Raw genomic sequence first — 22,362 nt, forward strand, 5'->3', positions numbered from 1 at the left:
TTAAAATGATGGTTGAGTGATGACTGTAGATCATTTATGGGACATGTGAATTTCTGTTGCTCCTCGTAAATCTGAAATGAAATCAAGCCCCGAGGCAAGCATGAGTGTGAATGCAGGGAAAATTTTGTTTTTCTTATATGTGACAGAAATGCATCACAAAGGCTTTTTCAATATCGCAGTTTTTAATGAACTGGGTTTTGAAGCTGTCTTTTTTTCTTCTCCTAGAAGGTAGATGAGATCCTTTCGGAATAAGTATGTGCATACTCTTAGATTTAGCTTCAAATCAGATGGTTTGTGTTTATTTTTACTGGAAGGAGAGACTTGGGTGATGGGGGCAGAAGCCTTAAGGGGTTGGGGTTTTGAGGATTATTTACAGTGCTTCAGCATCCTCAAGGGCAGCCTTAATCTTCTCGGGTCAGCATGCAGCGTACCCTGACTAGAAAGGAAAATTTTGTTTGAATTTTGACATGTTTGAGAAAGAGTTGCTTGGTTTGGGCTCAAACTCTGAAACAAACAAAAAACCCCAAACAGCTTTCTGAGTCACAGGCAACGTGGTACACAGATTTAGACAAGTACTAGTCTGTAGTTGTGGGGAAGTTGGAGGTAAAGAAATCCCCTAGTCTTTCTCTGATTCTTGACTGAGAACTCTGGGTAAATGCAATAAAAAGTGCTTTAAAAAACAGAAAGACCAACTGCTATCTGCAGCTAAATACAAAGTAGATTTGGTGTATTTAAGTTTTTTGGTTTGGCTGGGTTTTTTTAACCTTTTTTTTTTTTGTTTGTTTTAGGTTTCTGGGATTTGCTACAATAGCAGTATATTAAAAGTTCATCGAATTCTTTGTGTACCCAGCTGGGTAGCAAAGATATTTTCTTGGACTCTTGAACCAATCTTCTCATCTGCGGAACCAACAAATGAAGTTCGAGTGGGAATGGGAGCAACAGTTGACATTCAGAGGCAGCAGAGAATGGAGTTACTGGATCGTCAAATCATGATGTCTCAGGTTGCCCAAATGAGGCGGCAAAGGCAGCAGCAGGTATTGATATACATTCTGTAAGGATTATATTAAGTTATGGGAAAAATACACTTTTGATTCGTATGCTTTTAGTGGCTCCTGTTTCTTAAAAATAATGCATTTCTTTATTCTTCTCTGTCAGTCTTTCGTACACTGTTATACTGCTACGTTTAAGTGTTTTATATAGCATTAAAAGTGCTTCACAAGATGTAAGCAGAATATCAGACAATCCTGTTAGGATATCAGTACTTCTGGCATTCTTTTACCAAAAATGAGGCTCAAAGGTAAAGTGATTGCCTGTCGGTGGTCCTTAGTAAGAGCCATTGTGGAAAGTTAGGAGGTCTGAGTATTTGTATTGTTAGCGTCCTTTTCAGTGAGGTTGAAAATTGTCTTTGTAACTCTTTTGTTTGTAGATGTACTTTGAATAAGGCTTGTTTCTTTTAAGAAAGTGCAGAAATTAAATTCTCTAACTTTCTTACAGAGGTCAACCACAGGGACTTTCTGTTTGCCACATTTAATGCTCTTGTTTTATTTCCTTATTGAATACAATAGCAGAGCCTGTTTATTTTCTCTGTTTTAGTCAAACCAGCAAATGCAGATGTTCACATACTTTGCATTGTAGGGCAGTAAAACAAGGCAGATTGTGTCTCAATTCACTTTTTTCCAGTATCTTAGATGTATGTGTTACTACTCTATCAAACCTAGCGGACAACACAGGCCTTGTGTTGCTCTATGTGAACATATATTGCTCATAATTTGATTGCAGCCTACCAGTTTGAGGTCTTTACTGAGTTTCCTCTGCCTGAAACACAGCTCTACTGATACACAAGTTCTCATTGTCTTCGAGGTAGTGTAGCACAAGTAGCTATAGCTACGCTACCATTAATACATTGCTAGAATTAGAGATGTGATAGCATAAAGCTTTGGCCAACAACTGAAGTATGCATCCTTGTTTCCAGTCCCTGCTAACATAATTCTCTTTTCCTTGATTTCTTAACTTTTCAATCTGATTCAATTGTTCCTCAGGTAGAAGATCCTAATCTCCTTTTCTCTATTCCCATTAGAACATTAATCAGTTTTAACATAAGAACTGAACTAGCAATTACTCAGTTCTTGAATGTTGCCGTTGCAATAGAAAATGAATTGAAAGTGTCTGTTGGGCTACAAGCTGCTGGGAAGAGTGCGCCCAAGTTTCTTCAGATAGGAGGAAGAAGCCATTTCCAGTTACGAAAGACAATCTTTATAATATATCTTTAATTGCAAAAAGTAGTAAATAAGTTCAGAACGGTAAATAATAAAAGAAGAGTTGATAACTTTTTCATCTCATCTTCTCCTTTCCTTAGGCTATGAACAATGAAAGTGGAAAACCATCTTTTCATGTTTGACTTCAAATAGAGTTCTTTAAAAAGGCGGAGGGGTTTAAGTAAAATAAATGAACATTGTTTGAACATCAGTAAGATGTTTCCCTTTACAAGTTGCTGAAACACTTTCAAGTTACCTTCATGTTTGGGCTTTAACTTGAGCGCAGTATTTAGTTAACTCATAGTGCTAATCTGTGAAACCAGTGATCGGAAGGCGATGAGCTCAATGTATGAACATTTCAGAGACATTTTTCAGAAAAGATGTGTCATGAAAGCTTTTGACCAGCCTTTTTTTTAATGACTCACGCACAGAATTTACTGGCCATCAACTAAATCATAAAAAGCATCATTCACAAATTTTGAGATATAGAGGTAAAAATGAGAAGCAGACTAATTTCCATCTCAGTATTTTAAAAATTTAAAACAGTTTTCCGGTTTGTGATACTCAGGCAATTGTTTTGCCTTTAGAGAATTGCAAAGGTATAATTTGAAGGCAGTGCAGTTGAACAGATCATGTTGCAGAATTTAGGTGATAATTTACCTGCCAGAGTGAAGCTGGTAAAGAATGCAGATCAGTTTCTTAGGGAGGGTTTTTTGTGAAACTGAAAATAATAAAAGCTGTGAAGTATGTATCAGTCATCAAATATGGCTTTGAATTATATTCTGGGAGAATGTTGTGCAGATTTCTGGATACCCAATATGCTGTCCATAGGTAATGTGCCATAGGTGAGACAACTTTATATTTTCTCTCCTGCTTTTATTTGACAAGGGAAATGAACTTTAACTTTCCTCTGTATCCTGTAGTGCAACAATTTTGTTTAGTTGCCTCTTGAGAAGGTGCTCTGCTCATTCCTCCCACTCCTTTACTCTTCAGTTCATCATTTGGGAAAACAGACAATGCAGTTTCCCTGCATGTTGGTAGCATATGGAAGAAGAACACAAGAACATGACAGGTGGTTTTAACGGTGCTCTATTGCCTGCACAATGTGGGAAACTTCTGGCCATAAGGAGGCCCTTTTCTTAAATAGATGCTTTTCATAGTAAGCTTATTCTTCAAGTCTGTGCGAGAAATTCTGAAGAATGTGAGCCTGATAAGTTTGGTGAGCTAACACAAAAAGAGTAAAAGTTTTTAAAAAATTTTTAAAAACCCAGGGAAAGTAACTGGAGAAAAAACATTTTTCATGAGTTGTTTTCACTGTAGTAAAACAAGACTTGGATACTGTAGTGTCCAAGATACTGGAATGTAAATAATTTTCTCTCTTTTATTTTTCTGCTCTTCAGTGAGCTTTTTTATCCAAAGCAGAATTAACTTTGGATGCTTTCTACGAAAAAAACCAAACAAACCAACCAACCAAACAAACAAACAAAAAAAAACCCCAACCACCTCCCCATAATTTCTTTGCTAACGACTCTTTGAGCTTTACCTTCCCCAGCCTTTCTCTAGCTGAAATGTGCTGGTCTGGAGGAGCCCGAAGCATAGAGGTGTGCGTGTGAGTGCTGGGTTGTTAGACACCCATAACTTCGAGGAGCAGATTGAGTATGTGGTAGAATTTGAACATGAACCACAAACTTCATTACTTGATGTACCTTATTTTAGCCCTTAAACGTTCAGTGGTACTGTGTCTGAATATGTTGTTAGAAACTGAAAAAATTATCTTACGTTGCTAGTTTCTTGGGTGTGTGGTTGCACGGTGACTGATTTTTGTCTTGGTTTTTAGTTGCCGTGGATACAGCCCTTAAACAGATGCTAGTGTACATATTGAAAACTTTCTGTTCTTTTTTTTTTCTTCCACGGACAATCCTGAGAAATGGTGAACTTACCACAAATGCAGAATTATTGAGCATCACCTCCATGCACCTTTTGAGGCAGTAGAATAAAATGGTGCCATATGTATTCATTCCCTCAAAAAATATCGGCTTGCTGTTTTGTTACTGCTTTTAAAACTGTAGTTTCTTTGTTCTTTTTTTTCCAACTCTTTCGTCTATCCTCTTTTCTAATTTAAATAATTCATCCAGTTTTGCTTTTTTTCCCATTAATCTGATTTCTTTTTCCCCTTCGTATCACTTTCATATTTTCATTGCCCACTATGCCATTTTCCTCCCACATTTTCATAATCTCTTCTCCTTCATCTCCATTGTTTCCCATACTTTTGCTCCTGTAAAAAATCCTTCTTTGCTTCGGGGGAAGTTCTCTCCCATTGTGTCTCACCACCAGTAATCATTTGCTGATGCATCATGAAGCTCATAGGATTTTAGGGATAGATGCCTCTTGCCTTTCTCTCATTGAGACAAGACGTAGTTCAGGTCTTTGGGTACTATATTATCCTTTTGATACTCTAGTATCAATGAACGTTTTTGGTCTTTCTCTCTTGAATTTTCTATTTCTTGATCTCTTTCATTTCCCAGCATTTTTCTAAAGTTTATGTTTCTGTAACCCAAATGAAAGCCCCACTGGGAAAAGGGAAGCAACTGCTGCATCTGTGCACCAGTGTGGTAGCAGGGAGTCAGCTTGACTTTCATTTCCTATTGAGAAACGTGGAGGGAGGCTGGCAGATAACCAAATTGCAAATAGATAAAGGAGGAGTTCATGCCTAGGTATTGTTGACAACACTGTTGTCACTAAAGACAGGTATGTGGAAGGTGGTGGGAAGTTGCAGAAAAGGTGGTCAGCGCCTTCTGTTGACAACTAAATACCACTTCTCCTTTGAGCACTCATCTGTGTGCCCATTCGGGGAGGGCGGGGGGGAAGGGGCTGTGTATGAACCTCAGACCCTTCATCTTTAAAAAGTGCTTTGTGTATCTGCAGGGCGTTTACTCCTTCATTTGTGCTGTGTTAAAGACACTGTATTGCCTGCTTCTTTGTTTCTCTTAAGTTTCTTGGCTCAGAAAAGAGCTTTACCAGGTTGCTCCAGAATGTGTGATGTCTACTGCCATATATGAAAATCTTCACTTTGTTACCTCTTTTCTGCCCCATCTTCCACTTTAAGCTTATTTTGTCTTTTCCCTCCTGTCTTTTTGTTCTGCGCTGCCATTACTTTTCAGTGAGGCCAGACTCTCTTTTGATTCATATCACATGGTATCTCTATATAAGATTTTTCTACTTGCAAAGACCAGACTGCTATAACAATGTGACTTCCTTTAATTGTTCATTCATTAGATGTCTTTCTCCTGGGACACTGGAGAGATGCTCTGTGAGTAGGCATACTGAGTGTCTTTATTGTTATGGGGAGGCTCATATCCTGAGAAATGTGCAAGTTTCATGTTTTGTCAACTAAGGACTGTGAGACTAGATTGCTGATTTACTTTCTGGTTATATCTAAGTGGTAAACTCCTGTCCTTGGGAAAAAAAAAATTAATGCGAAAACTTTGCTGGCACAAGAATTCCTCCTCAGGAATGTTATCCTCATTCATAATGGTAGAAAAAAAATCCCTCGGTGCATATGCTCCCAAGCAGTCCATTTCTGCCCTCTCAAAGAAGTTTAAGGACCAGACCTCAGCATTTTCTTTAGCTCTCCCACTAGCACTGAGAGATGCCACTTTGTCAAAGTCTTCTTGAATAATTTCAGAAGTTTGACTACCAGCAACAAGTCCTTCAAACAGACATTGTGAACCCTGAAGACCTTCTGCAACCTTTATACCTTGCTGGGTCCATATAAGCTCTTACTATCACAGTTAAGATTTTGGATGGGAGCAGCTTGTTCCACATACTTAGATATTATTGTCAGGAAGGAATCTACCAAGCTGCTTTACCTGAATAAATGGATGGGATTTTCAACCAAGTGTTACGCAAAGCCTTTTTCTCTAATTAGGTTTCCATGCCGACTAGTCTGTTACCTAAGGCTACTTTGGGATTTTGTGACATAACTAAATAGAAACAGCCTTCAGCAACCTTGCCATAGACTCCAAAGACAACTATACGTAGGGTACCAATAGGATAAAGAAGTTCTTAGAGTTCAGACTGCTGAGATGTGTGTGTACAAGAGCTGACATATTTTTGAAGAACTCTGTTAACTAATAAGTTGTTTATAGATTTATTTCAGCCCATGAATGAAGCATATATGCTGCAGCAATAATCACTGTGGCTAAATTTAGACTCAGTATTCCTTCATTCTTCCCTTCCTCTGCATGTTGATGTACATGTGTGGATACACCTCAAGCCTTTTTTTTTAAATCAGATAGCTTCCATTTTTGTAGAGAAAACAGTATCTTCTCCTTCAGATCTCAGTGAGTCTTTAACTCATCCTTTGCTTTTTGGCACTCTTCTGGCATTTTCAAATCTTGATCATTTTCTTTAATTGTTTCATAATGGGTTTTTTGTGTTGAGAATAAGCCTGTTTTTATTTCAAAACCTCTTAGAGGTTGTTGAGTATAAAAACTGCATATACTGCTGATGTTGACATCTGTGAACTCTGGTTTTTTATTGCTTCGTTTCAATAACACATTTGCAGCAGTTGATAGCCCACTGCTGTTTAGATATTTTTGTTTTCTTTTTCTGAATAACTTTTTTCATGGATTCCAGGTATGAAATTAAAAATGTTGAATTTCCAGGGTGCTGATCCAGGTAATGAACAGTTTATGACTATTTCCTCCACAGACCACTTAATTTTTCTGTCTTTTTAATGGAAATTGGCAACTCCACAAGCTGAGGGACACTAGCAGTACTACTAGAATAAGCTGAATGTGTCTCATTAGCAGCCAGTTGTCACAGTCGCAAGTCTAGTTATCTCTGACTTGTACTCCTCAGTAGCACTCCGCTCACACATTGAACTATCCTTTTTTTCTTGGACTGAAATTATGAAATTCTCTTTCTGTCTGACTGGGCTTTTAAGCTAAGCCCTTAAATTTGGTTTAATATTTGTAATCAATTTCCCTAGATAAGGGGTGGTTGATACAGTGGTTGGACAACTTCCTAAAGCAAAATACTATTTTATTTCAAAGCAAATAGTTTTTTTGAGAAATAGAGTGTGTATTCTCCTGTGTGATTGTTCTATATTTTCTTCCTCTGACAATTTAACTTGAGGTAGTTCCCCATAAGAAAGCTCCCAGACTACATATCTTCCCAAGCATTTCCAGAGTATTTAATTCTCTGTTGCCTGATCAGTTCCTTTTTACAGAAGGAAAGTTTATTTTTAACTGTACCTGTCCGTTCATTTCTAGCTTTGCACATGGGGTAAATAAGGCATCCAGTTTGGGGGCTGGTTGGTTATTGGATTCCAGGGCTGCTTCTGTTGTCCTTCCAGTCTGCACTGAGAGAGTCTTGATGGGAGGCCATTTCTTCTTCCTAGTGTCATGTTCCATAGCATGGAAGTAGTAACCAAGAAGCGTGTAGTTCAGATAGTAAGTGGTTCATCTTAGTATTCAGGTTTTCTGATTAGAACTCTGATATTAGCACATAACAGTTGCAGGCCAGGTCACCAAATGTTCCTTAATGCACTATCTTAAGAGGCACAATAGATGACAAACGTTTTACCAAACAGTGTTGCAGGTATGACACCTTGTATGTTGACTTTGGGATGTCAACAAGTGGAAGCCCCTCCTGTTTGCAACCTAAGACAGAACTTGAATCTTTACCTCCCAAAATGGGATGCTAATCTGTTTTTTTTTTCCCTGCATCATCATAGACTAGCCCTTTATATACTCAAATATGTGTTTATGCTAGTATGTTGGAGAATTTGGGTTTGAGTTGTCTTTATGCCCAGTGTTTGTTATCTCAGCTTGTCAAATGAAAGCAATTTTGGAATTCTGATTTCTCACTTTTGTTTCAGCCTCTACTTATTCCTTTTTGAAAAGGTTTGTGCACAGGAGGTGAATTGAAGGATTATCTGTCTAATCATCATGCTTTAATAACAGTCCACTGTCACCAATCAACATCCAAAGAGGGTTAGAACTGCCTCTGTTTTGTTTTAAATGTCTAAAATGGAGCTAACGTTATTTCTTCGAGTACACACTTAGTGTTCAGGCTGGTGGATCTGCCTTCAGTATTTCACATACTGATTATCTCATTTGCAAACCAATTATCTCACTTAGCACATGTTGAGTGCCCAACATAAAAACAGCTCCAAATCATGTCGTTCCTTTACAATTCGGGTGGTGATTACAATTGACAGCTTCACCTCTCAGAAGGCACTCACTTATAAAGATTCATTTCTAATAATGGGAACTTAGTTTCCAATATATACCTGAGGCTTCTGTGGGGAAAAACTGACAAGCCCCACTGCCAATAGCATGACATTGATGCGTTTTCTCAACTGATGTATCCATGGCCATATCTGTGATGTCACAGTGCCAGCAAGAGCCCCGTTTGGATGGAGAGCAAGAGTGAAGCTGGGAAGCTGGAAAAGGAAGTGCTTTGAAAAGGTGGTTGAAGACCTGCCTGTACTGTCTAGGGAAGATCCAAATTCCCACTTATTAGTGCAAACAAAGTCTGAGAATCCTGATCCGCGCTTCCCCAACATTAGACAAATGAATAACTTAAGTTCTCAAAAATGCCATCCTTCAACTTCTGCTTGATACGAAATATCTTTTTTCTTCTTGGCACAGTGATCCATCACTTTCTGGCTGAATTACTGCGTCACGACAGTGCTGAAAAGTGAATGTTACTGTGATGCACATTTTGGTACAGAATAAGTATTTACCCTTACTGTAACAGGTTAAACGCAGAGTAGTCCATCTCTTTCAGTGTTCTGAGCCAACTGCCAGTTTTTGGGAGCCCCTACACAGCTCTTCACTTGCTGCCAGCCAGTCCTGTGTCTCAGTGAAATAATGGCACCCGTTCCTGTCATGCGTGACAAGCAGTGGTGTGCAAGGCCAAGTGCCTGGATATGCACAAGTATGCGAGGAAGCGTTTACAACTCTCTGCACCTCCCTTGAATGCAGTAGCAGAAGCGGCCATTCCCACCTCACCTCCGAGGAATAGATATTGCCGGCCCATTGGCATTTCTGGCTTCTGCTACTCTGAAAGCATCATGCCTGTGCTGAAATCCCTTCCATTGTCTCTCAGGCAGCTTCAGAAGCCAGATTAAGCTGTTCCTTCTGATTTCAAAGGAAGTAGCTGATCAGGCTTCAGAAAAGACCACATGTGGATTTCTGAACTTCTGTGACACGTGAGCTCCTCTGGGACAGTGCAGGCATCAAAGTTCAGGATGCAACAACTAAGAGTTGGAGACAGAGCCCCTTGGCTGAAGAGGCTTGTCTGTAGGATACATTTCCAGAGGAAATTGGAATATCATTAGAAATTGCTGGAGTGCTTTACTTGGTGAAGAATTCTTTCCGTCATTAAGAATGATGCTCACAACGCTAATACTGTTAGATTTCGACCCCCTTTCAAATGAAGGAAGTTATTAAAGTGAAAAAAAAAAAAGCCCAACCAAAAAAACCAAAAAGTTTTGTCCTCGCAGAAAAGAGGCAGGCTAGACATTTGAATAAGTCTACTGGAAATTTCACCATTGCCATTGATCTGTCTTGAGCAATGTTCAGGGCAGCAGGTATCGTTGTGTCATTCATGGTTATGCTTTTTCTTTGTTTATATCATCAGTATCTGTACTTTGCAGTCAATAATTTGTAGAAAAAATTATCTCTGAAAAGCAAATAAGTGTTTCTTGCTTTCAGTGCATTTTTTAAAATGAAGCTTTATATGAAAGAAGCAAGACAATATTTATGTCTGCTCTAAGTAATGGCTCCTATGCATACTAGCAAACTTTAAAAATGTTACTTTAAAAGGTGAAATGCAAAGCAATTTCCTTTTTTTTTTCTTTGCGGTTGTTATGTTAAGAAAAGGTGAACAGGACAGATATCAGGAGGTGCTTCCTGTTTGTGCAAACAGATGGCAAGTTGGCATTAACCATATACATGAGATAACATTATCAAAATATCTTAACCACATGCATCACTTTCAAGAGGACTTTGTGAAGTATTTTTTTCATTTCTTTTTAAATTAATCTAATTAAAATACATGCAGATGTGACGGCTCCTTAACTGGATATTTGTTAATTGTCCATAATACAACATTCTTAATTGTCAATCTTTGGATAAGAAGTGCTTTTACAAAATTTGCCATGAGTCAGGTATATATATGTAGGAAGCAGGTAGAGATGCGTTTTCAAAAAGAGAGGAAGGAGATTACGTGAAAAGAAATGGCATAACTGGGGTTTTAACAAGCTGTACAATCAGAGACATTTACTATCTCTAGACTGGTATGAATATCTCTTCCTTATTCTGTAGGGAAGGAGGCTACTCCTTTCCTTCTACACAGTATTGTCCCAGACACCATAAAAAAAAACCCCAAAAAAACAACAACAACCCAAACAAAAAAAAAGACATCAAGGATGTGACCTCATAAGGCACAACTTCAGTACATAAGGCCCTGGCAGCTATCCAAAAATAACTCATCAATATGGCATTTCCTTAGAACCTTTTCTGTCATGAAGAGCTGCCATTTTCCCATTTCTTTAATCCAGTCCGTTCTTAAATCTCATTCTTTGGTTGTCTAAACTTGTGACTAGTTTGTTGTCTTCCTGTAACAGAAGTTCCAACATCACCGGTGTTCTTCTAGTCCACTTCTAGTAGTGATTTATCAGAGACCAATAAAATGGTCTCCTTGGTATTTTTGTCTCCTATCAGGCAGTAACAAAGAATTTACTATCAACCACTTCAGCCAGTCTTTGCACTGCTAAAACCAAAGGAAACTGAATTTTTCTTCTGTTAAAAAATTACAAACTTAGGAGTAATGGAGGGGGAAAGGCTTATAGGCCTTTCTTAGGTTTGTTCATCACCCTTCTAGTCAACTAATTAATGAAGCAGTCTTTTTTGTCAAGTGTTTTTCCTGATGACCTGTGGAAGACTGCGTTGTGGACAGAAATAAGGGTCCAGTCACCAATTTGTACGAGGTATTTGTATGAATGATAGTCTGTAGACTGAATTTTTCAGTGCTTGTCTCTCATAGCACAGCAGTCAGGACTTCTGAAACAGACTTTCTGATTAATGCCATGAAAATTAGTGTGACAGCTGGCAATGGGGACTAGAAGTTCTTCATAGTATCCCACTGCAGGGACTGGGACCAGTGCATGCAAGTTGATGGGAACTTTCTGCCTCTTGACTCCAGTGAGCTTGGTGCTGTTTGCATGCCATAAGCAGCGAATGCTTCCTGCAGGACAAACAAACCAATGGAGAAATTAAATGTATTATAGAAAAAAATCTTTTTGCGATAGTAAGTCTTGCAGCATTCACACAATTGGTCATGGAAAATTTGGACTTAAGAAGCAGACATGAACAAGAAATCTTACCTTTGTGTAGAGAACATGACAAGTGGCTACTGTCCAGAGCACTGAATCGGGGAAGGAGTTGGTTTACATCACGTCCCCGAGTGCACCAACACTGTGCTGTCTGTGCTGAGGGCCAGCTCTTGTACGGTACAGCTCTTCAGCCTTGGAGCAGACTTGTGTGAGAGAGAGCTGAGGTTAGAAATACCCGTGAGAAGCCTTGCTGGGGCCTCACTCACTTTGTCTGGGAGTTGCTTGTAAGTTCAGGTCCTTGCCCTTGGTCCTTGCTGAACTTCTTTGTGGATACAGATGTGCCAAGCAGTGTATCTCCCTCCCTGGTCCTGACCCTCTGACTAGACTTCTGGTCTTGATCTCCCACCAGCCTCATGACTGGATTTGCCTGGAGATCTGGACTTTTGGCTGACCGTGCTTAGTGTCACTGGATCTGCCCTTCTCACCTGGATCCTGTGGATCCGCATTTCAATGAGGCCACTGCCTCTGCTTGCCTTGTTGGCACCCTTGGCTCTCAGCTTGCCTTTCCTCTTGGAGCAGCACTTGCACTTGCTGCTCCCCAACAATCAGGACCAAGAAAAATGTCACCTGAGAGAATCTCAGTGCGAGATAGCCTGAGTCTGTCCATTGTTAAAACTGGCTCTGGACGTAAGAGGTTTAATGTATCCTCCTTACCTAGTCCCAAGTCAGGTTAAGTCTCAGCCCCCAAACCACTTAGTATTAAATTTAATTCTTTTTATAACAAACCAACAAACCAGAATAGCAGAAGAACTGCCTGGATTTCATTTAATGGATTAGACTGGCAGACAGTTGTCACTGAAGGTGCTGCGCAGGAAAGGAGCTTACATACTGGACCCTTGATCATCCTCGCTGCTTAATTATTGGCTCCTTTTCTGCCTCTGTTTTGAACCACTCCGGAGAGCTGTGTTACCTGAGACAAGGCCCCTGTGGAGGCTAAGGAGGTGGGTACGAGCTCATCTGTGCTGTTGGGTGCTGGTGCCAGGCCTCAAGTATATTCTCAGATGCATAAATATTGTTTGCTGATTCCCCAGGAGGGACTCTCAGATGGTTTAGAAGCATCACTTAAATAAATTCATCAGGTTGGATATCTTCATGTGAAATCTTCATGACTTCTTACAGCGTAAGTGTGTTAGCACAGTCATAAAATTCCAAAGGGGAGAAACAAAATAGTTTCTGTGAGCAAGGTGGAATGCTGGTCTGGAAATCTCCTTCTGCACATTTTTTTTAACTGGAATCTGCAATGGTTACTTAATTTAAGACATCTTTTGCTGTTTGCTTTGGGTCAAATTAAAATTATTTCTGCTGTGATAGTTAAGGTTGTCTGAAAGTCTTTACACAGTCACCATCCATACTGGAAATCCATAGCCTTGCTCTCCGTCTCTGTGGACTGGAGACATTAGCTACCCTTCCTAATTCTTCCTTACCTTTACTGTATGGGATTGGCCCCAATACCAGTCCCATAGTTCTCACTTCAGTTCCCTGAATCTCTGCTTTTTTGAGCCTGACTTTGTGTGTGTCCATTATGTAGTGAGAGGCAAGTCTGTGAGGGGAAACAATTTTCCACCTGCCGACTGGAAAAGAGCAAACATAACCCCTATTTTCAAAAAGGGAAAGAAGGAAGACCCGGGGAACTACAGGCCAGTCAGTCTCACCTCTGTGCCTGGCAAGATCATGGAGCAGAACCTCCTGGAAACTCTGCTGAGGCACATAGATAACAAAGAGGTGATTGGTGACAGCCAGCATGGTTTCACCAAGGGCAAGTCTTGCCTGACAAATTTGGTGGCCTTCTACGAAGGGGTTACAGCATCAGTGGACAAGGGAAGATCAACAGATGTCATCTACCTGGACTTGTCCAAAGCATTTGACACCATCCCACACGATATCCTGGTCTCTAAATTGAAGAGACATGGATTCAACAAATGGACCACTCAGTAGATAAGGAACTGGCTGGAAGGTCGCACTCAAAGAGTTGCGGTCAATGGCTCAATGTCCAAGTGGAGAGCAGTGACGAGTGGCGTTCCTCAGGGGTTGGTACTGGGACCTGTACTGTTCAACATCTTTGTTGCGGACATGGACAGTGGGGTCGAGTGCACCCTCAGCAAGTTTGCCAATGATACCAAGCTGTTTGGCAAGGTAGACATGCTGGAGGGGAGGGATGCCATCCAGAGGGACCTGGACAGGCTGGAGAGGTGGGCCCAAGCCAACCTCATGCAGTTCAACAAGGCCAAGTGCAAGGTCCTACATCTGGGTCGGGGCAATCCCAAGCACAAATACAGGCTCAGCGGGGAATGGCTGGAGAGTGGCTCTGAGGAGAGGGACCTGGGTGTGCTGATTGACCAGAAGCTCAGCATGAGTCAGCAATGTGCAATCGCAGCCCAGAAGGCCAACAAGGACATGGACCTGTTGGAGCGTGTCCGGAGGAGAGCCACGAGGATGATCCGAGGGCTGGAGCACCTCTCCTATGAGGAGAGGCTGAGAGAGTTGGGGCTGTTCAGCCTGGAGAAGAGAAGGCTCCGGGGAGATCTTACTGCGGCCTTCCAGTCCCTGAAGGGGGCCTCCAGGAGAGCTGGGGAAGGACTTTTTACTAGGGCATGTAGTGACAGGATGAGGGGGAATGGCTTTAAACTGGAAGAGGGCAGGTTTAGATTAAACATTGGGAAGAAGTTTTTCACTCCCAGGGTGGTGAGGCACTGGAACAGGTTGCCCAGAGAGGTTGTTGAGGCCCCATCCCTGGGGGTGTTCAAGGCCAGGCTGGACGTGGCCTTGGGCAACCTGGTATAGCGGGAGGTGTCCCTGCCCATGACAGGGGGGGTTGGAACTCGGTGATCTTTAAGGTCCTTTCCAGTCTAAACCATTCTATGATTCTATGATTCTTGCAGTCAAGGTAAAGAAGCCTAATGTGCCTGGTTTTGGTGCAGTTTGTAAGGCAATATATGGATGAGAAGTGGACCATAATGTTAGGATTAACCTTAATCATCAGTGTTCACATACCATTAAGGGTTTCAGCCTTCAGTACTTGTTGTATGTTGGATATTGTTACCTCAGATATATAGTTAAGAACTGATATGTTATGTTTGTCACAGTTTTCAAAAGGAATTGAAATATTTTGAGGGCATCTGAAAAAGATCTTTTCACAACTATTTTGATCTAATTTGTCTGGTTTCTTAATTCTGGGAAAGGGTTAGTAGTCTTCACATGGAACTCTTCTGAATACATCAGTCTGTATCTATAGTTTATCAAGATACCTGCTGTAAATCTTCAAAACTAAATAGTTAACTTAGTAAGGAATCTGCATTTTTTTTTTCTACTGAAAGTAATGAATTCTGTATGCATTAAGTTAAAATGCGTTGTAAGTTTAGGGTAAGGAGGTAAACAAGTCTCTTTGTATTGTTATGTGACAGCGCACACGAGAGAGAAGATGCCAAACCAAACTGGAATAGTTTGGTTCAGTAGTGAAGCTGAGGGCGCAGCTGGAAAAGTGTGTTTATTTCAGTCTTGAGACACACTGGAATACTGCTAAATTAAATCATTTATTGTAGAATTTATATTTTGTACACATTATTCTATATGACTTCTGACAAAGAAATGTGTCATAGTCCTGTAAGCATTTTTCAGTTTGCCAATTTAATGTGAATGACCCTTGGAGGCATTATTTTCTCCCCCTCAGGTCTTTTCAAAAGAATAAAAACAGGCAAAGCAGCATTAGTGCAGCATTATTGCTGAACTATAGAACTTAGTAGACTTTTGGAAATTCAAAGTTAATGAATTAAAACTTAAAGTAATTCTGAGCTGGGGGAAATTATAGATGGGGAAGTACAGGACTTGTGATTTTCCAAGACCTCAGAGTAGTGCAGTAGTGTCAGTAGGTCTGAGATCCCTCTCTGCGTTTAAACTACAAACCAATTCTCCTTTTTACTACACTATGCTGTTCGGCTAACGCAAGGTTATACAGAATCCTTTGGTTAAAACCTCATGACTTGTAAGCAAATGTTTTATACAGTGCAAAAAAATAGAAATGTAGATACGTAATCATTTTTTAAATTCAAAATCACTAAGGGTGGAAGTTACGTCTTGAAAACCAATGATGACTCCTAGCAATTGCACATCTTCACAGGGAAAAACGGGCTGTAGTATATAAGGAACTGGGACACTTTACAAGCTAGAGTTTCAAATCTCATGATTCCCCAAGTGCTTTTAAGTGTGCTATTACACTGCCCCCTGTGGTGTCTGGGCTGGTTGGGTCTACTCCGGAGAGAAAGGAAGAAAACAAAGGAAAGGGCAGGCAAACTAAATAAATGGATTTTATTATTTTTTTTTTTTGTCTAGGAGCAGGTTTAGTTGCTGCTGCTGTGATTGAGCGGACAGTGTTTAATGCTCTAGGGGTACATAAAGGCAGGAAGAGCCCTCACGGAGAGAGAAAAGAAAAAACTCGCTTAAGAGGAAGGTCTTCTGAGAAACGACAATATACAGCTAAAATAGAGCAACTAGAGGAAGGAAGTCTGTGTCCTATATATACAGAAAGGGAGGGGGGATCTTCTCCATAGTAACAGGGGGAGCAGAGGAGGAGGAAAAGGACAATACAAGCTGCAAAAGATGTTTGAACAAATTGTATAGAAAAGAGATTTGGGGTTTGCTCTTCTTCCCCACTTGCAGGGCCTGTAGTTTTGGTGTGATACAAAATCCCTTCAAAAATGTCTGTTTAAGCTAATAAAATGAAGATGGATTATTTATGGACTATTATAAGGCTTGTACTTGAGTATTCGTACTTTCTGTTGTAAACATTATTACAAGACTTGCAGCTTGGCTGTTGAAAGAAAGTTTCAGTTCTGTGATTTACACCATACGTTACTGCTGTGTATCTGTATTATTACTATGTAGTTACAAAATGTTTTGGCACTGGAATACGGCCAGATTTTGCAATGGTATTTAATACGCAGAAGTTAGGTGAGGTGGTCTGTGTGTCTGTAACAGTCGCGTTGATGTCACAGAATTAATGACTTACACGGCAATCACAGTCCTGAAGGTTGGATTTGTTCCGAGTCTCCTGATGTGGTTTTGCTGATGCGCTGAGAATCCTTTTTTGCTTTTCCCCTCAACTTATTTCTTGCCTTTTTATTCCCTGGTTGACTCCAGCAGCAGTCTTGCAAAGCACTTGTGGGATCCACTGTTGCGTCTCTTGCCAGGCAAATCCCTCTTGGCAGAGAGTGCAGCGCCTTCAGCCTCGGAAATCCAGCACTCTAGTAAACTAAATCTTTTGCAATGGATGTGAAACATCCTTTCCTCCTCCTAGATAAGCCACCCACGCCTAGTTACTTTTTCCCCAATTGGTCCCTGTTTTGCTACACTTACAGCATTTGCTACCGTACCTGAATTTGGCATTTCTGATACTGCTACCAGACAGTCTTAGCCTATATGATGTTACTGGTGTGGTGACCTAGGCACTGTTGTTCTTGTAAGACTCTTAATCACCTGTGATTCCGTAATTTACAGTGATTACTTCTAATAACTAATAAAGCAGTAACCAGTCCCAGTTTTGAGTTCATAAGAGACTGTGCAGCAGTTTTTGTTGTTTAAAATGAAGTATTTTACTCAAACGTTTGCCTTTCATATTATGTGGGATGGATGACCTTTGTCTTTAAACATATCTGTAGTTCTTTTTGCAAAGACTGACAGCAATGTCTGGTTTCAGGGTGGGATGATTAACTGGAATAGACTGTTTCCTCCTTTACGTCATAGACATAATGCGAATTATCAAGATCATCGCCCATCTGAACAAGGCACACCTCCACCTACTGAGGTTTCTGAAGAGCAGGTAAACTTTTCTCTATTTTAAAATGGCATTAAAAAAATGGTTAGGAATTACCTCTACTGTTATTTTATCATCTGTTGACATAGTTTCTTAAACATTCTCTGTAGCAGCATAAATTAGAATATCAGATAACAGTCACAATACAGAGACACTGAATTGTCATTGTCATCCAAATCAGACTTACAGATCGACTTGGAGTTTCTGCTTTTATGTGTAACTGTCTTTTGTACTTAAAGATTAGTTTTGCTAGTGGGGGCTATTCAAATCTGATAAAATAAATGTTTCAAAGAAGCAAGAATGACAGATTTCATTATTTATCTTGTAGACACACGAGTTTTCCTTCACTGAGGTCTCCAGCTTAAGTTTCCAATTCAGTCATGTAATTTTTTGGAAATAAAAATGTTACACCAGCTGTGGTCTGCAACACACACGTGGTGTAAAACTTGGATATTTCCTTCAATAATGGGGTTCACTGGTTTCACATACTGATGCCACAGAGAAGATTGTGTCTTTTCTACCAACTATAGATTTAGACTTACTGTATAGTTGTAGTCTTTTAGGCTTTTGTTGATAGTTTTATTCTCAAAAGAGAGGAAGATTTAATAGGAAATTTAAGAATTCAAGATTAGTTTTATTTCTGTATTCAGGATTTATTGCATGCAACGAGGTTCTCCAGCTTGTAGCCTGTCTGCAGTTACCTGCATTTGGCCATATTATAGTCTAAGGTCTCTGCTACCCTTGAACGAGAGTAGCTTTCGAGGGTGAGTTTTTCTTTCCCTTTTGCTGGGAGATAAATCAACACTTGGTAGCACCATGCTGTCATTTCTAGTTAGTTTAAAATGAGATCATCCCAAACAGAAATCTTTGCTATGATCTGATATCTAGTTTTATTTCAATGTTAGATTATGTTCAAAATATTCAAAACTGTAACTACATTGGTGGTTTTAACTGCAAACCTGCTGGGCTACATCTGAAAAGTGGAAAAAAAAACCCCAAACAACAACAACAAAAAAAAAAAAACCAAAAAAACCCACACCACCACCACCAAAAAAAAACCAAACAACCCCACACGAAAGAACACCTTCTGAGACCCAGAAATCCAGAAACTTAGTTTTGGCCAGCCTGAAAGCCACGCAGTGCCAGGTATGGGGTGAACCAAAGGTTTACCTGCTGGGTTGGTTTGTTTATTTGTTGTATTGACAGATTCTGCTTGTGGGAACTTTAAATGTTGGGCTGGAACTAATGAAATAGTTATTAGTCTGGTTTGTGCTGGATTCTTACCCAAAGCCTTTAGGCCCAGATTTATGAAAGCAATATGTGCTTATATTTTCTCATGCATTGAAGTTGTAGAGCTCACCCGATTGCTGTCATTTGCAATGCTGTCTAGTTACCCTGCAAAGAAAAAAGTAATCTAAGCACCTTTGATTTCTCAGGGCTACGCTAATACCTGCACAAGTTGTCTTAGAATGGCAGAAATACAAGGTTTTCTTCTGTTCTTCAGATTAATATTTGCAAGCAGTTGCAATGCTTTTGGTACAAAAATCTCTGCATTTCTTGTGGGTTTTTTAGCACCTTAAATTACCGTTACCAGTATACATCTCCGTTTCCTGGAGCTGGATTCAGTTCCTGTGGTTAAAATACACTCAGATGAAAAGAGCTTTTTGTTGTTACAGTCTGTTCCCCGTGATGCTCGCTGGGAACATTACAATTCCATCCACCACTTCTTAAGGTTCGAATTCATGGCAACTACAGTAAAAACTTTCTTCTGAAATTTATTTCTGTGGTTAGCTTTTATTCCACTGCCTGCCCTTTTTCTCATAAGAAACAGAGTCTTAGATGAAAAGTCAGACAGAGGAAACTTTAGAAAGTTACGGGTTACGAAATCCGGTTTGAAGTCGCACTATTGTTGCAGCGGTGTCAAATGCAGCAGTTCATTCCCCTCTCTACAAGAAGGTGAGAAACCGACATTGGGTTGTAAGGGGGGAAAAGAGGGAAATGCACAAAATGATCGGTACCATATTTGATATTGTGACAGCCAAGGCAGACGTTTTCAAACTTTTTGTAATGTTGTGTTTAGATTAAGAGAATGAGGACCCCCACCTCTGGGCATATTTGGCAGTAGTGTGTTTCTCAGTAAGCTGCCGAAGCAGAGAAGATGAAAAATACTGAAAGTTCTGGAGAGGTCTTGGAGGAAGGGGAGGTTGCTTTTAATGGCACCTTTCTCTTAAAAGGCATTTGAAGTACTTTCAACACTAGTGCACGTTGCTCTTGCACCCTGGGAAGACTCCTCCTGAGATGTAAACGGCCTCTGCTGCGTTCCTGCTCAGCTGCGTTCTGCTGCTGCAGACTCTGTACAAGCAGAAGAGGAGCAGCGGTAGCTCCCAGACAGCTCCTGTAGCCCAGAACTTCCAGGTTCAGGAGCTGTGGTGTTGGGTCACAGGCCATTTGGAGCAGGATGGGGAATAGTTTGTGCTACCAGTGGCCGCAGTTAATTTTACATGCAGCTCTCTGCTGCCTCCTGCCCCCCCCCATGTCTTGTTTTTCCCCTCTCTGGAAGATTAAGTATGAAAGGGAATGATTTATATGATATTCAGTCATATGTAATTGAGAATTGTATGTGTTAAATGTACTTTAGATTGGAATTTAACCAATTTAGATAAAATCTGGTTATACCTACATTGCTTTTTATATATGGTAATTTGAGTATCTGTAAGCATAGGGGAAAAAGGTTAGGTGTCGAGTCCATGATACTATAAAGAGGGACAATAAAGTGATTATTGATTACCAAAATCACTGTCTTAATATGCCCTTTTCTAGGTAATTTTTCCATCGAATGTCATTGACTCACGCTGTTTTGAGAATATTTAGATTGTAGTTGTCATGTGTGGTGCCATACTTTCTATTTTAATCTTTTTCCAAAACTGGCCCAGCTAGGAAAATACAGGTGTGTCATTTTCAGCAAACAGTTAGTTTTGAATTAACTAGCAGTCATCTCTGTCTGTGGCAATGTTTTCAAGCGTGCTGTCCCAGATACCTCTTTGTGGGGGTGCATAGCCATGCCTGCTTACTGTCTGGAAAGGTGAGCTTTTGAACAGCATGATCAGTGGAAAAGTGATCTCTGACAGTGTTAACATGACTAATGCTCACACAGTGTGAATAAAACTCTGATTTTAAAGCAGTGTTATTTCTTTTCCAGGTTGCGCGACTTATGGAAATGGGATTTTCCAGGGGAGATGCTCTAGAAGCTCTGAGGGCTTCAAATAATGACTTAAATGTAGCCACTAATTTTCTACTGCAGCACTGATGGTTTTCTGTGTGAAGGGACTTCACTTGATGGGTTTGTACACGTCCGAAAGGGGATCAAAGCCACCTGCTGGACAGACTTATGAAGGTCGTCCCCGCAAGAGCGTCAGAAAAAAGAAACTGGCTCCGCGTGACTGGTGATTCAAAGTGATGTTAACGAATGACGTGAACTGTTCCCAAGCCTTCAGATCACTTGGTGGTTTCTAATCTAGTTATCCTTTTCAAAGTAACTTTAGTTTCTACTTATTACTGGATATCACCTAAATTTATTTTTAAAATAAAGTAGGTGGGGTTTTTTTCTTGTAAATCCTTGTTACACATATTATCAGACTTAATGACTAGAAGAAGCTCCAACAACCACAACAACTAGACTTACCTGTCAAGAAAAATCACATTTTCTTCATTTACCAGCCTAATTTCCCTAGCTTATGTGTTATTTTACAGTACTTGATTATTGATTACAGTAATAAGAGATTTAAAGATCACTTCATTTTCAACTCAGTAAAGGTTTATGGGACTATTATGTCATTCTTCAGAAAGTTTTATTAATGCCTGTAATATTTTATTTCTTGAATTCCTTTTTAAATAAAAGTTGTCATTCAGCACATAATACACAGATAGGGTGCGAGAAAATTCATGTGCGTATTGCAAGCTATGGTAAGTGACCACTGTAAATTTAAATTTTTACAAACTGAGTGAATTGCTGTTCAGATACAGGTAATGAAGATATTCACTGGAAGCAATAAAGGTCAATCGAATGATACAATAAGATCAGAACTGAAATGATTTGAATGACTTCCACGTCTAATTCACACAGACTGTAATGATGGATGTATGCTCAGTGTCCTATGGGCTGGTTTCATTTTTTGAGCTGGCTACATACTGTCTTAAAAGAAAATGATAAAAGCTAACTTTTCTATATATAGTTCTAGTTTTCTACTGTCAAAGATGTGGATGACTCTGCATTTGCTGAATACTTACTGGCGGAAGCAACTTAATGTTGATCACAGACTGGAATATTGACCTTAGGGGTGATTCAGGCTAACACAGGAGGTAACAGAACTCTAATGCCAAGGTAATGCAATATTGGTTTTGAAGTTTAGATTGATAAATAAGCTTTCTTGGCTTGACTCTCAGAAGTGCTTAGTATTAGCGCCTTTGAAGTTTGAGGAAGTGAGGTGGAGAGAGGTGAACATCTCTATAAAACCAAGCTGAGGTATTATGAGATTCCAAACTGTGACTCCATGAAACCAATCTACATGTATCTCAAGCATTTAATGTATTTTTCTGTATGTACTTTTGTTTGTACATTGTGTGTATGTATGTGTCTATTTATATACACACAGGCATATTTAATACATGCGTATATTTAGAATAAGATATAGGTCATCAGAAGCATAACAAAGGCAATAGCAGATGCAAAGGGGAGGAGGTGGAAGAATACAGGAGAGAGTAGGGTGTTTTGAACATCCAGATGAACGTGTGTGTACCAAAATACTGACCTGCACAGTCTCACTTGGCCTGGAAATGATACTGGGAAATCGCAGGACAAGATTTAGGGAGAGGAAGATACCTTTTTTTTTTTT

At 39.9% G+C, this 22,362-nt stretch overlaps 1 protein-coding gene across 1 annotated transcript in view; it reads left to right on the top strand.

Moving 5' to 3' along the window:
- The window catches only part of UBAC2 (UBA domain containing 2), a 98,352-nt gene extending 76,874 nt beyond the window's left edge, over nucleotides 1–21,478 (top strand). The window contains exons 7-9 of the mRNA XM_009891976.1: nucleotides 789–1,034; nucleotides 17,354–17,476; nucleotides 20,670–21,478. Coding sequence (XP_009890278.1) covers nucleotides 789–1,034; nucleotides 17,354–17,476; nucleotides 20,670–20,777 — 477 coding nt within the window. The 3' untranslated portion in view covers nucleotides 20,778–21,478. The remainder of the gene's footprint in view (nucleotides 1–788; nucleotides 1,035–17,353; nucleotides 17,477–20,669) is intronic.
- Nucleotides 21,479–22,362: the final 884 nt, after the last annotated feature.

Source organism: Charadrius vociferus, unplaced genomic scaffold (assembly GCF_000708025.1).
Source record: "Charadrius vociferus isolate BGI_N301 unplaced genomic scaffold, ASM70802v2 scaffold110, whole genome shotgun sequence".
Lineage (NCBI taxonomy): Eukaryota > Metazoa > Chordata > Aves > Charadriiformes > Charadriidae > Charadrius > Charadrius vociferus.